The 12605-nt window shown below is 39.7% G+C and overlaps 1 protein-coding gene across 1 annotated transcript in view; it reads left to right on the top strand.

Annotated features, from left to right (window-relative positions):
* Window positions 1-12605, top strand: part of Cpd (carboxypeptidase D) — an 80674-nt gene that overhangs the window by 34126 nt on the left and 33943 nt on the right. The window contains exons 3-6 of the mRNA XM_041664086.1: window positions 4644-4786; window positions 7217-7386; window positions 8219-8568; window positions 9266-9457. Coding sequence (XP_041520020.1) covers window positions 4644-4786; window positions 7217-7386; window positions 8219-8568; window positions 9266-9457 — 855 coding nt within the window. The remainder of the gene's footprint in view (window positions 1-4643; window positions 4787-7216; window positions 7387-8218; window positions 8569-9265; window positions 9458-12605) is intronic.

A 12605-nucleotide genomic window follows, 5' to 3' on the forward strand; every position in this document is an offset into this window, starting at 1 on the left:
CAGGCTGGCCTCACACTTAGAAATCACCTGCCTCTGCCACCTGAGTGCTGGGATTAGAGGTGTGCCACCACACCTGGCTCTGAGAATTTTTCTTTTTCATAAATTGGAAACTTAGCTGGATGGGATCTTGCCCCAAGGACACCACTCCCTTTATTCCAGTTCTTTATCCATTTATCTTCCTGAACACAGGATTTAGCTCTATTCCATTTCCTGGTGCCCCCTTTCTCAGTCTGTACATTTTGTATTTTTATTTGCTCAGATTGCTCCTTCTCATTATAAATCTTTATAAGCATGAGCACTAGTAACCACATGACAATCTGTACTAGGCTGTTTTGAGATTTTCTCTGCCAAAAATTAATTCAAATCTCTTCACTTTAGTTTCAGGCAGACTCTTCAGACATGGGCAAAAGACAGCCACATTCTTCACCAAAATATCACAAGAATGATATCTAAGCCACATATTAGTATTCTTTTCCTCTAAAACCACTTGAGCCAGCCCCCCACAGTTGAGATAACTCTTAGCACCACTGTCTTCCATGCTGCTACTACTGTGGCCCACTAAGCAGTGCTTAAAGCATTCCACTGCGTTCCTAATCTAAAATATCAAAGTCCAAATTCTTCCAAATAAAAATATCCTCAGGTCTATCACAACAATACCCCAGTCCCAGTACAAACTTGTATATTGCTGTGAAGAAACACCAAGACCATCCATGACAACTTTTTTTTTTTTTTTTTTTGGTTTTTTGAGACAGGGTTTCTCTGTAGCTTTGGTGCCTGTCCTGGAACTAGCTCTTGTAGACCAGGCTGGCCTCGAACTCCCAGAGATCCGCCTGCCTCTGCCTCCCAAGTGCTGGGATTAAAGGCGTGCGCCACCACCGCCCGGCTCCATGGCAACTCTTATAAAAGAAAACATTTAATTAAGGTGGCAGTTTACATTTTCAGAGATCTAGTCCGTTATCATGGTGGTGCTGTGCAGGCACACATGGTGCCGGAGAGGAGCTGTTTCATGTGGATTTGCAGGCAACAGGAAATAGACTGACACACTGGACAGTATCTTGAGCATAGGGAGACCTCAAAGCCTACCCTACAGTGATGTGCTTCTTCCAATAAGACCACACCTATGTCAACAAGGCCACACCTCCTAATTGTGCCACTCCCTTTAGGGGCCATTTTCTTTCAAACCACCACAGACCATTTCTTGAGAAAGTTCTACTCCATTCCAAAAGGCTTAAATTAGAATTTTAAATTTTTTTCTTGGATATTTCTATGTAAGTGTTCTGCCGATACCTCAGACACATATGTAGCCCACTCCAAACCTAGGTTGTCACACCCCTCTGCCCACTCTGCCAAGCTTCTGTCCGTAGAGGCCTTTCTGATTCTCTTCTCCCCCTCACCTCCCACTATTCAGCAGACTCTGCCAGTATTTCGTCTTACATCCCTCCCATCCAGTTGCCACCACCTTTAGGTCAAACTACTTTTGATTTGAACCCTTGTTAAAAGTGCCAAAATAGGCTGTTTATCTTCCCTGTCCTCTTCTCTCTTGTTTCTTCTCCTCTTTTTCTCTCCCTATTCTCCTTTTCTGGACCACCAGACATTCCATTCCTGATGCCATTTTTCTGTTCAAAACAAACAAAAGCAAAATAGTCTTTAAATGTAACCTTTTTTTCCATGTCCTTTAGACCCGCTCCCTCTCCAGCCTGACCTCTCACAGTATTCCCTGTTCCTGTTCATCTTGTAGCTTACTAGTCACTAGTTACTGCTTAACCAACATATGCCAGACCCTACCCCGCAGTTTTATAATTCCACTTCCACTTTTCTGACTCAGTTACCCATCTTTCTGTAAGACCTAACTAGAAAAATTGCAGCAACAAAACACCCCCCAAGAAGCCTTTTAGGTCTGTCCTCAATCCTAAAATTGAAACTGCCAGCATAGGCTCATAATCTCTCCATTGCTGGTTTTTAAAAATTTTGACAAATATACATAATAGAAAAATAACCATTTTTGTAGGCAGATATTTCCCTGACCCAACTGCCTGCTCCTACATAACCAAAATGGAAACCTAAGATTATTTATAAATGCTCGGCCCATAGCTCAGGTTTGTTACTAGCTAACTCTTACAATTAAATAACCCATATTTCTTATCTACACTCTTCCACATGGCTTGGTACCTTTTCTCAGTATGGCATGCCCATCTTGCTTCTCTGCATCTGCTGGTGACTCTTCTGACTCCGCCCTTCTTTCTCCCAGCATTTTCAATTTGGCTGTTTTGTCTATACTTTTTGTCTGGTTACTGGCCAGCCACCATTTTATTAAACCAATTTGAGTGACAAATAGTGTACAAAGGGAGTATCCCATAGCACATTTTAATAATTCTGAGTGTGCAACTCATTGGCATTAAGTATATTCACATTGTTGTGTAACCACCATGTGACCTGTATACTCATGCTTATAATTCATTTTTATGGCTGTTGTTGTCACCTCTAGATTGTAAACAAAGACTTGGCCTCTGCTTGGGATCAGAGGAGTGGTGTACTTGTCTATTCATTTAGGTCCTGGATTCATCTCCCAGCACCTCAAAATGATTTAGAATAAATGTGAAACTCAATGCTTTGTGTGCTAACCTTAAAATTAATTTTAAATCATTGTCCTTGTTTACAAGCATTTGATTAGCATGGATGGACATGTGTATATTGATAGCTTTCTTTATGTGTCCTGAGAGCAGATTGCATATATCCAGTTTCCATCTTTAGATTTCTTCTCTAACTGGATTTTTTTTCCTGATTCTTTTAAAAGTTCTTAGCTTAGTTTCTTTTATCATGAGTTTTCCTTACCCTAAATCTAGCTTTTTGCTGTTAATATTTAGTCTATAAATATGCCAGCAAAATGGAGCAGATTTTCTCAAAGCACATACTACAACCTCAGCTGAAATAAGCTAACACTTGAGCTTGTTTACTGTGTTGTCAGAGTTGTATCTTGTGCTAAATTACTTCTCTTTACTGGAGGGTAAGCCCTGCTTGATGGACATAGTAAGCTGTGCTTTGACAGTAACACTACTTCTCTACAGATCAATTTCAGAATTGTTTCTCTCTCCCAAGTGTTCTCTTCTCACCTCTCTTGTATAATCAGACTAGCATACACTCTTGAACACTGTAGAGTATGGAAGTCCTTTTGTGATCCTAACGCTCACATTTTGCAAATAAAGATCATGTTAATAATGCCCAAGGTTCTAGTCTGTAAGAGACAGAAGAGCTGTCACTCAAAGATAACTCTTGGTGCTGGGTCTATGAAAGGAACTGTGTCTTCCCCTTCTGAGTGCTGAAGGATCCTGTGTTTATCATCTAAGACAGTGGTTCTCAACCTTCCTAATGCTGTGACCCATTAATGCAGTTCCTCATTTATGGTAACCCCAACCATAAAATTATTTCTTTGCTACTTCATAGTTGTAATTTTGTTATGGTTATGACTCATAATGTAAATAAATATGCAGGGTCTCTGATATCCAACCCCTCCCACAGGCTGAGAACCACTGATCTAATCTAAGATTACCAAGAGTTAAAGAAAGATAACACTCAAAATGCATGTTTGTATTTTGTGTTGCCAGGGGGTGGAGCCAAGATCTCTGGGAACTGTTGAAAGAGGATGCTCACTTTGCCCGGTACAGGTACCTAGGAGGCTTTTGATGAATTCTAGTTATTGACTCAGCAAATTTAAGCTTTAAATGCCTTTCTCAGAGATAATGGTAATGTAAGGTTAGGGCCTATTTCACATGCAAGAAAGGGTGGAAGGCTTCTGTGTACATTTGCCTACCCACATTTTAGGAGCAAGGTGAACTTATAGAGAAGTTATGTATGCCTCCCTCTTTCTCCACTCTTTATTCATCCTCCTAAAACAAGATGTGAGAAAATCAAGTAGCAGGAATGACAAGTTAAAACACTTGTACAGAATGAGCCGTGGGCTTATGTAGGTGTGAAGTGGGCAAGGTGGTTGACTGTGGGTGCTTATTCTCTTTTCAGTTCTGTCTCCCATTAAGCACATTTTAAAAGGGTTTATTCTTTTATTTTTTTTTTTCCTGATTGATGTAGCTGCGCCACCCTACATGGAGTCTTTTTCTCTTGCTACCTTCTTGATACGGGACTACAGCTAGCATTGTAGGAGTTGAATGTCCTACAGGAATGTCCTTCATAGCTTCAGGATAGTGTGGCCTCTTTCTTCAGTGCATCATTCTATTTTAAATAGTAACATCTTTGTGCCTGATCTCTCACATGTGTAAGTGGGAAGAATAGTAATATCTGCATTTTACAGCTGCTAGAAACACTATGAATATACAAAAGAGAGCTGGTCTGATATTGTAAGCAACCGAAATAGCTGTTATTAGCTGATTTAGTAATATTTTTCACAGCTGCTCCTCCTACCAATTAAATGTATTTCTCATATGTGTATGTATATATTCCATATATATTTGGAAACGTACATAAACCTTCCTTCTTAGTTTATGTAATTGAAGGGCCTTCTTTCAATTTCAGACAACTTTATGGAAACAAAATGTAAACAAGGACAAACTGGGCGACTTAACTTCCTCAGTCTTTGGAGGGTGAAGTTCCTTCCCTTTGGCGAGTAAACTTGTTTTCCCATCACGTTGCAGGTGGTATGCAAGATTACAATTACGTGTGGGCCAACTGTTTTGAGATCACATTAGAATTATCTTGTTGCAAGTACCCACCTGCTTCTATGCTTCGACAAGAGTGGGAAAATAATCGAGAGTCTTTGATCACATTGATTGAAAAGGTAAAAATTGCTGCCTGGAAGGTTGGGATTTAGAAATAATGGGTTAAATAAGGGCAAAATTTGAATGCACAAGAATAACAATCCAAATAGCGTGTTCTTTATTTTATATGTTTTAATATTGTAGATGATCTCTAGAAATTATTAGTATGTAATCTATAAGAGTACATTAGGAATCACCTTTTCTATCCCCATGTCCAACCCTAGCACAGAAGCTTCCTCTGACAGTCTTAGAACACTTTTTTTTAAACATCATTCACTATATTTTATTCATCATTTGTATAACTTGCTACATTTATTGTCTATGAAAATCTAGACCATCTCAACACTTAGTTTCATTTGCCAAATTTCTTTCAGTTTGCAAAATATTCTCACATATTTTACATAATGATACTACATCCATATTAACAAACTTTCTAATTAAATGATGATTTCTGAACAAACATTATTTGAAATGTTATAAATTTGAGGGTTGGGCTTAGTGTGTAAATTGTAGCAATACCAAAAGTACCCATAGATGAAATTAAGTATGTGAGTCTCTGATCTCCAGGAAAATTCATTTTTAAGTTGCAATCAGACATTCAAAGACCAAAGAAGAAATATGTCTCAGAATTAAGTATATTTGAAGTATATTTAATCGAATGCTTTTAAAAAAATAAAAAAGAAACTAATGTCGCATATGTAATAAGACAGTAGCTCAGATTGTACTGTTAGCAAAATGTTTCTTAATTCTACATGAATCAACACAGTCCAGGCAGAGCCACCCTGGAAGATAATTTATCTCCTTTTCCCCCGTTTGGCTTTCAAATCTGTTTTCCTCATATTCTGATTTTCAACTATCATTCTAAATATTATGATAATTACTGTTTTAGGGTATTTGCTTGAAGCTAGCCTTGGGTTGTTATCCATTAGCATGATGATTCTAGGTGGAAGAAAAGGAAGAGAAACACAAAACAGATACTAAGAGAGGGAAAAACACTTTTTTAGTTTTGCTGTGGAATTGCCCTTTCCATTTTTATATTCACACCTGCACTCTGGCCTCCGCAAAACAACAGGTGCAAGCTCCAGATGGATCCTATCTCAGCTGCAGACAGACACATCTGCCACTGCTTACTTGAGTCCGAATTTGAAAGATGTCCAGCAGCAACCGGATTTGTGTCGTGGGGTGTCACTTAGAACACTTTTATAGATGGATATAATTGGCCAAATTTGTTCTGGGGGTTTGTGGGAAAGCTCAGTAGTAGAAGGAGTGTTTGGCACGAGTGAAGCTCTAAGTTCAATTCCTGGTACCAAGAAAACCCTATAAATCTGTACTGTCAGCTTGACAATGCCATTTGTTCATATTTGCCAGAGACCCTTTATCACTCAATGAACTGTGGACATCAGTGTAATGTAATCATCAGAAAAGCTCATACAACTATTGACTATGCCAGAAATTATAGTTTGGAGAGAAAATTAGAAGCTTGGCTTCAAAAAGAGAAAACTTCATAAACACTCCAGGACTATGGAAATTTTTACAGTTTAAATTTAAGAATTTAGTGATGGGGCTGGAAAGATGACTCAGTGTAAGAGCAATGGCTGTTCTTGCAGAGGACCTAGGTTTGGTTCCCAGCGCCAACACAGTAGTTCCCAACCAACTGTAATTCGAGATAATTCAAGGGATTAAAAATTCTTTTCTGGCCTCCGTGGAGTACCAGGCACACATGTGGTACACATACATACGTGCAGGCCACACACACACACACAAATTTTTTTCAATTCTTTAAAATAAAAAGAATTTTTACTTTAGTACTTGGTATATATTTTGTTTCAACCTCAGGGTTTAAAAAATACTTTGGAGGGGCTGGAGAGATGGCTCACTGGTTAAGAGTACTGACTGCTCTTCCAGAGGACTCGGGTTCAATTCCCAGCACCCACATGGCAGCTCACAACTGTCTGAAGATCCAGTTGCAGGGGATCTAACACCTTTGTACCAATGCACATAAAAAATAAAGTTAAATAAACCATAAAATATTTAAAAAAAATACTTTGGAAGTCAGGCTTTGGTGGCACATGGCTTTAATCCCAGTACTCGGGAGGCAGAGGCAGGAAGATCTCAGTGAGTTTGAAGCCAGCCTGGTCTACAGAGAGTTCTAGGACAGCCAGGACTGTTTCACAGAGAAACCCTGTCTTGAAAAACCAAAATATAAAAAATACTTTGGCTCCTGGACATGGTGGTGCACACTTTTAATCCCAGCACTCCAGAGGCAGATGAAGGTGGATCTCTATGATTTGAGGCCATCCTGGTCACTATAAAGAGTTCTGGGCAAGCCAGAGCTATGTAATGAGACCCTGTGCCAAAAATAAAGATAGAAATTGGAATCTAGTATAATAGTCTATTTAGAAACTCTGGCATCGTACTGATTTCTCTAGGTTTTGATTTTTGTCTTTTAGGTCCACATCGGAATTAAAGGATTTGTTAAAGATTCAGTAACAGGAGCTGGGTTAGAGAATGCAACCATCTCAGTGGCTGGTATTAATCATAATATCACAACTGGAAGATTTGGGGATTTCCATAGATTGCTCGTTCCTGGAATTTACAATCTTACAGCACTTTCAACTGGGTAAAAGTTTTAAACCTGACTCTTAATTACAATGCCAACCCTCTCTTTAGGTGTAAGACAGAAGGACTAGCTAAATGCTACTCATCAAATGTGGCTTTTGTTTTTCCTTGTTCTCTGATGCTTTGGTCCTTCAATAATGAGAAAGTACATCACGGGTGTTTTGTTATAGTCCACCCGTGTGAAGCATCATCGTAACACTGGGAGGAAGAACGATTGGAAAAGCTCTACAGGAGACTCGGCTGCTGGAAGCATTGCTCAGCTGATCGAGCCCGAGTAGAGGCAGCCAGGCTCTGTAGATGGAATCTGAAGGCCTGTCTTCACAGCCTTCTGATACATTAAAGCAGGGGTTTTTCACCTGTGCAAACCTTACTGCACGCTCACCTCATGGGAATTTTATTGCTAACCTTTAATTCTGAGCTTCTGTAATGGGAGGAACGTGGGAATGCTAGTCTGGCGATGCAAAGATGGAGAGCAGGAGTTACACGGGATAATTTGAATATCACAGCAGCTTTTTTGGGCAAACAGTCTAGTATGTGATACCTGGGAAGCTTTGAGAGAAATAACTCTTTAAAGACTTACTTACTGTCTTTCATGTACTGTGAAAAAGCATTCTAGGATGGCTAAATTTATACAGTTTTCTTGTTTAGTTTTGAGTTTTGATAAATCATTAAGTGCAGAAGTAAAGAAAAATTTATACAGTTTTCTTAGTTTAGTTTGAGTTTCAATAGATCATTAAATGCAGAAGTATGGAAGAAGGTCATTGTGTTTTTATAATGCTAATAAAATGTTGTGTGTCTTAAATCCATACCACTTCCATTTCCAATGTTTTAAGGTATATGCCACTGACTATTAATAATATACTGGTGAAAGAAGGACCAGCCACAGAGATGGATTTTCCTCTTCGACCAACTGTGATTTCAGTAATTCCTGACTCAACTGAGGCTGTAGCAACTCCTGGCACAGTTGCCTTCCCTAATATTCCTGCTGGAACACCATCCTCCCATCAGCCAATCCAGCCTAAAGACTTTCACCACCACCATTTCCCTGATATGGAAATCTTCTTGAGAAGATTTGCCAACGAATATCCTAATATCACTCGTCTTTATTCGCTGGGAAAATCAGTGGAGTCAAGAGAACTGTATGTGATGGAGATATCTGATAACCCAGGTGTCCATGAACCAGGTAATTCAATGGCCTTCACATGGTTTCAGTAGTGCCTCTCAAAGTTGTATCACTGTGCTTTGTCTAGAAATGTCATCTGTACACTGTGTGACTTCAATTAGGAACACATAGTCAAAAAAGAACATAGAGCCAAATCTGTTCCCGGAAGAGAAAATCCACTTGCTAATCTACATCTGCATGGTATTAGTGTGTTTATAGATTGGATTCATTCAGCTGAGTTCAGTTTGGTACATGGATATACATTTATGTGGATTGGAAAGATATATATATGTGATATGCAGATATATATGCTTTGAGCCTACCAGAGAGATATTCTTTTAAGGAAGCTATAATATGTTTATGTAGCTATTTCTTTTTTTTTATAAGTTTAAGCTCAAGTTTTTTTTTTAATATTTATTTATTTGTTATGTATACAATATTCTGTCTGTGTGTATGCCTGCAGGCCAGAAGAGGGCACCAGACCCCATTGCAGATGGTTGTGAGCCACCATGTGGTTGCTGGTAATTGAACTCAGGACCTTTGAAAGAGCAGGCAATGCTCTTAACCTCTGAGCCATTTCTCCAGCCCCTAGCTATTTCTTGATATTGGCTAATATATATTATTTAACATTTTGGTTTATGATTTTTATATAAGAGGAAAAAACAGACTTCATGTTAACTAAAGAAGAAAAGTCTTCCATGTAATTATTTGTTTTCAGGGGAGCCAGAATTTAAGTATATTGGAAATATGCATGGAAACGAAGTGGTTGGAAGAGAACTGCTATTAAACCTCATCGAATACCTTTGCAAGAACTTCGGAACAGACCCTGAAGTAACAGATTTGGTTCGCAACACTAGAATTCACCTTATGCCGTCCATGAACCCTGATGGGTATGAAAAGTCCCAGGAAGGTAAAGCAGAGCTGACTGGTAAAACCTAATCTGTTGGCTGTTGTATAGCATGCTTATTTTGGAATAGAGAAGACATTAAACTTTATTTTTATGATTTGTGAGTGTTTTTAGCTTTTATGTACTTAGAAAATAGGGCAGACTTTTCATTATATGATGAAACATATATATATATATATATATATATATATATATATATATATATATATAGTGTTTGTGTGTGTGTGTGTGTGTGTGTGGTATGTGTACACTAGTATGCTTGTGGGAGGTAGAGGTTGATATTGGGTTCTTATTCAATTGCTCTCATTTTCGAGAACCTGGAATTGGATTCAGATCAACTTGCAGATCAATGAGCTCCAGGGATCTATCTAACTCCACCCCCAAGCGCTGGATTACAGATGCACATTCAATGCCTAGCTTTTTTTTTTAATTATTTATTTATTATGTATACAATATTCTGTCTGTATGCCTGCAGGCCAGAAGAGGGCACCAGACCACACCACAGATGGTTGTGAGCCACCATGTGGTTGCTGGGAATTGAACTCAGGACCTTTGGAAGAGCAGGCAATGCTCTCAACCTCTGAGTCATCTCTCCAGCCCAATGCCTACCTTTTTAATGTAGGTGCCCAGGGTCCTAACAGGTCTTTTAGCTCTTAATCAAGATGTGGGATTCTTGTTTGGTTTTGTATTTCTGTAGTGGTTATTTGTTTTCATCAAGGTTCTCTAGAGGAACAGAACTGATAGAGGAGAGAGAGAGACCAAGACCATAAAAAGAGATTTGTTAGAATGATTAGAAGCTAGGCAATTCAACAGTGACCGTGTACATTAGAGAACTAGAGAACTTGGTAGCTGTTCAGAGCAAGAAGCTAGAAGCCTCAAAACAAGTAACCAATGACTCCGTCCAAGGCCAAAGCCCAGGCAGCTTCCTGGACCATGATGCAAGCCTCTAGTCTGAGGTTCGCAGCTGACTGCAGCAGTAGTGGATGCACTTGTCAGGAAGAAGGGAGCTGGCAGGTGCTAGCTTGCTTCCTCCTTCCCGTGTTCTGTGCTGTCTGGGTCCCCCAGCCTATTGGACGGTAGCACACGTGTTCAAGGCCAGTCTTTTTTCATCATACTGCTCCATGTGTGTGAAACACCCTGGAAGGCATACCCCACAATGTGCTTTCCTAATCTTGTAGGTGTCTAGATCCGGTCAAGTCGACAAGCAAGATTAACCATCATTTATTAAAAAATAATGGGGGGCTGGAGAGATGGCTCAGAGGTTAAGAGCATTGCCTGCTCTTCCAAAGGTCCTGAGTTCAATTCCCGGCAACCACATGGTGGCTCACAACCATCTGTCATGAAGTCTGGTGCCCTCTTCTGGCCTACAGACATACACACAGACAGAATATTGTATGCATAAGTAAATAAATATTAAAAAAAAATAATGGAATATTTTATAAATTGTTTCATTTTAACTGTTCTTATTAAGTTATTATATTTGTAACCTTACTTTATCATTGAAAAAGCAAACCAGATAATAGTTGGAGCCAGCGTCTTCCGTATTCATCCTATTCCATGCTTAAGTTACTGCTTTTTGTTTCTCTGCCTCCCCTAGGCAAGCCCATGTCTCTGAGGCAGTGCTGAAGGGGCTGGGAGGACAGGTTTACACAGGCCACCTTCTACAGAACCCTAGAAGAGTAAGAATCCATTGTCTCTCAATCGTGATCCCATAGGGAACTTTTAAATTTTTTCCCTTTAAAGGTTTGATAATTTTCATCTCGAATGAACTGCTAGTGGGTAGCTTAACAGGGAAAAATTAAATTTATTTATATCCAGAAACATGAGATTCATACAAGTAGAAAGAAGTCTCAAGGGAGAACTAAGCAGTTGATATTTATATACACCTAAGCTAGGGCTTGGGTTTGGTTGGGTGGGAGGTGGTTATGGGCTGTGGAAGTCTGAGAAGAGAATGTTCACAGCCAGTAAGGGTTGTTTCGTCAGGCAGATAAAGACTGCTAGGTGACAACTATCTATGATCATCTCTGGGTGAGGTGTCAGACCCCAAATTCTTTTATGTAAAGGAATGGCTGGCTTTCCTAGGAACAAAGTGGGGTGTCAGGTAGAAAAGCTTTTTTATAAAAGGACAGCTTTGCTGAGCTATTCTGTCTCTCTTTTTTTTTTTTTTTTTTTTTTTTTTTTTTTTTTTTTTTTTTGGTTTTTCGAGACAGGGTTTCCCTGTGGTTTTGGAGCCTGTCCTGGAACTAGCTCTTGTAGACCAGGCTGGTCTCGAACTCACAGAGATCCACCTGCCTCTGCCTCCCAAGTGCTGGGATTAAAGGCGTGCGCCACCACCACCCGGCTAGAGCTATTCTGTCTCTGCAGTCTCTCCGTAGCCAACTTGAAGGATATCCAGCCATCCGTTTTGGTGAGAGCCTTTGCTCTCCACAGTTGCTCCTAGCAATGCTCCCTGCCCGTGGAACAGGCACTGCAGTGTGGATGCACAGACAGGATGGAAAGCTCACACTGCGCTGACATGGCTCTCACACAGACAGGCTCTGGTTGATCTTAGCGTGTTCAGGTTCTTGTTCCTCACTGTTGCCAGCATCACACACACTCTCCCACCCTCCACCCCACCCCACACACCTGAAGGGAGAACCAGGTCCCACCAGGGAGCCCCAGTTGGCTCTTCCTCACTTGCAGTCCTCTGATTATGACAGCAGGTAGGCTCCTCGCTCATAGTAAGAATCCACACAATTTAATCTTGAATTGGACCTTCCTCTATTGGGTTAAACATCCAACAATGCTCTCTACTAATCGTAACTTTTTGTGACCATTTTAATGTCAGCATACCACAGTGTTCTTTTAGTTGGTCTGTTTTTTCATGACAAAGTCCCAACAACTCAAGAGGTTGCTTATGCCATTGTGTGTTTCTTATTAACACTTGAGCAATGCTTTAGTGTCATTTGTGTAATTTGGATTTTTTTCCTTTTAAAGGATGAGTAGAGGGCAAATGCTAAAGAGTAATGATCTATCTCTTTCCTTTACAGATCTAGAAGAGGTTTGTTTTTTAATATACAATGTTAAAAAAAAGATACATTTTACTCACAGTGGGATTGGTAGCAATGGACTTAATGTGCTTATACTTTAAGATGGCTGAAGGTGTGTGTCT

The sequence above is a fragment of the Microtus oregoni genome, unplaced genomic scaffold, assembly GCF_018167655.1.
Source record: "Microtus oregoni isolate MIOR12 unplaced genomic scaffold, Mior012 000015F_ref0000493, whole genome shotgun sequence".
Classification (NCBI taxonomy): Eukaryota; Metazoa; Chordata; class Mammalia; order Rodentia; family Cricetidae; genus Microtus; species Microtus oregoni.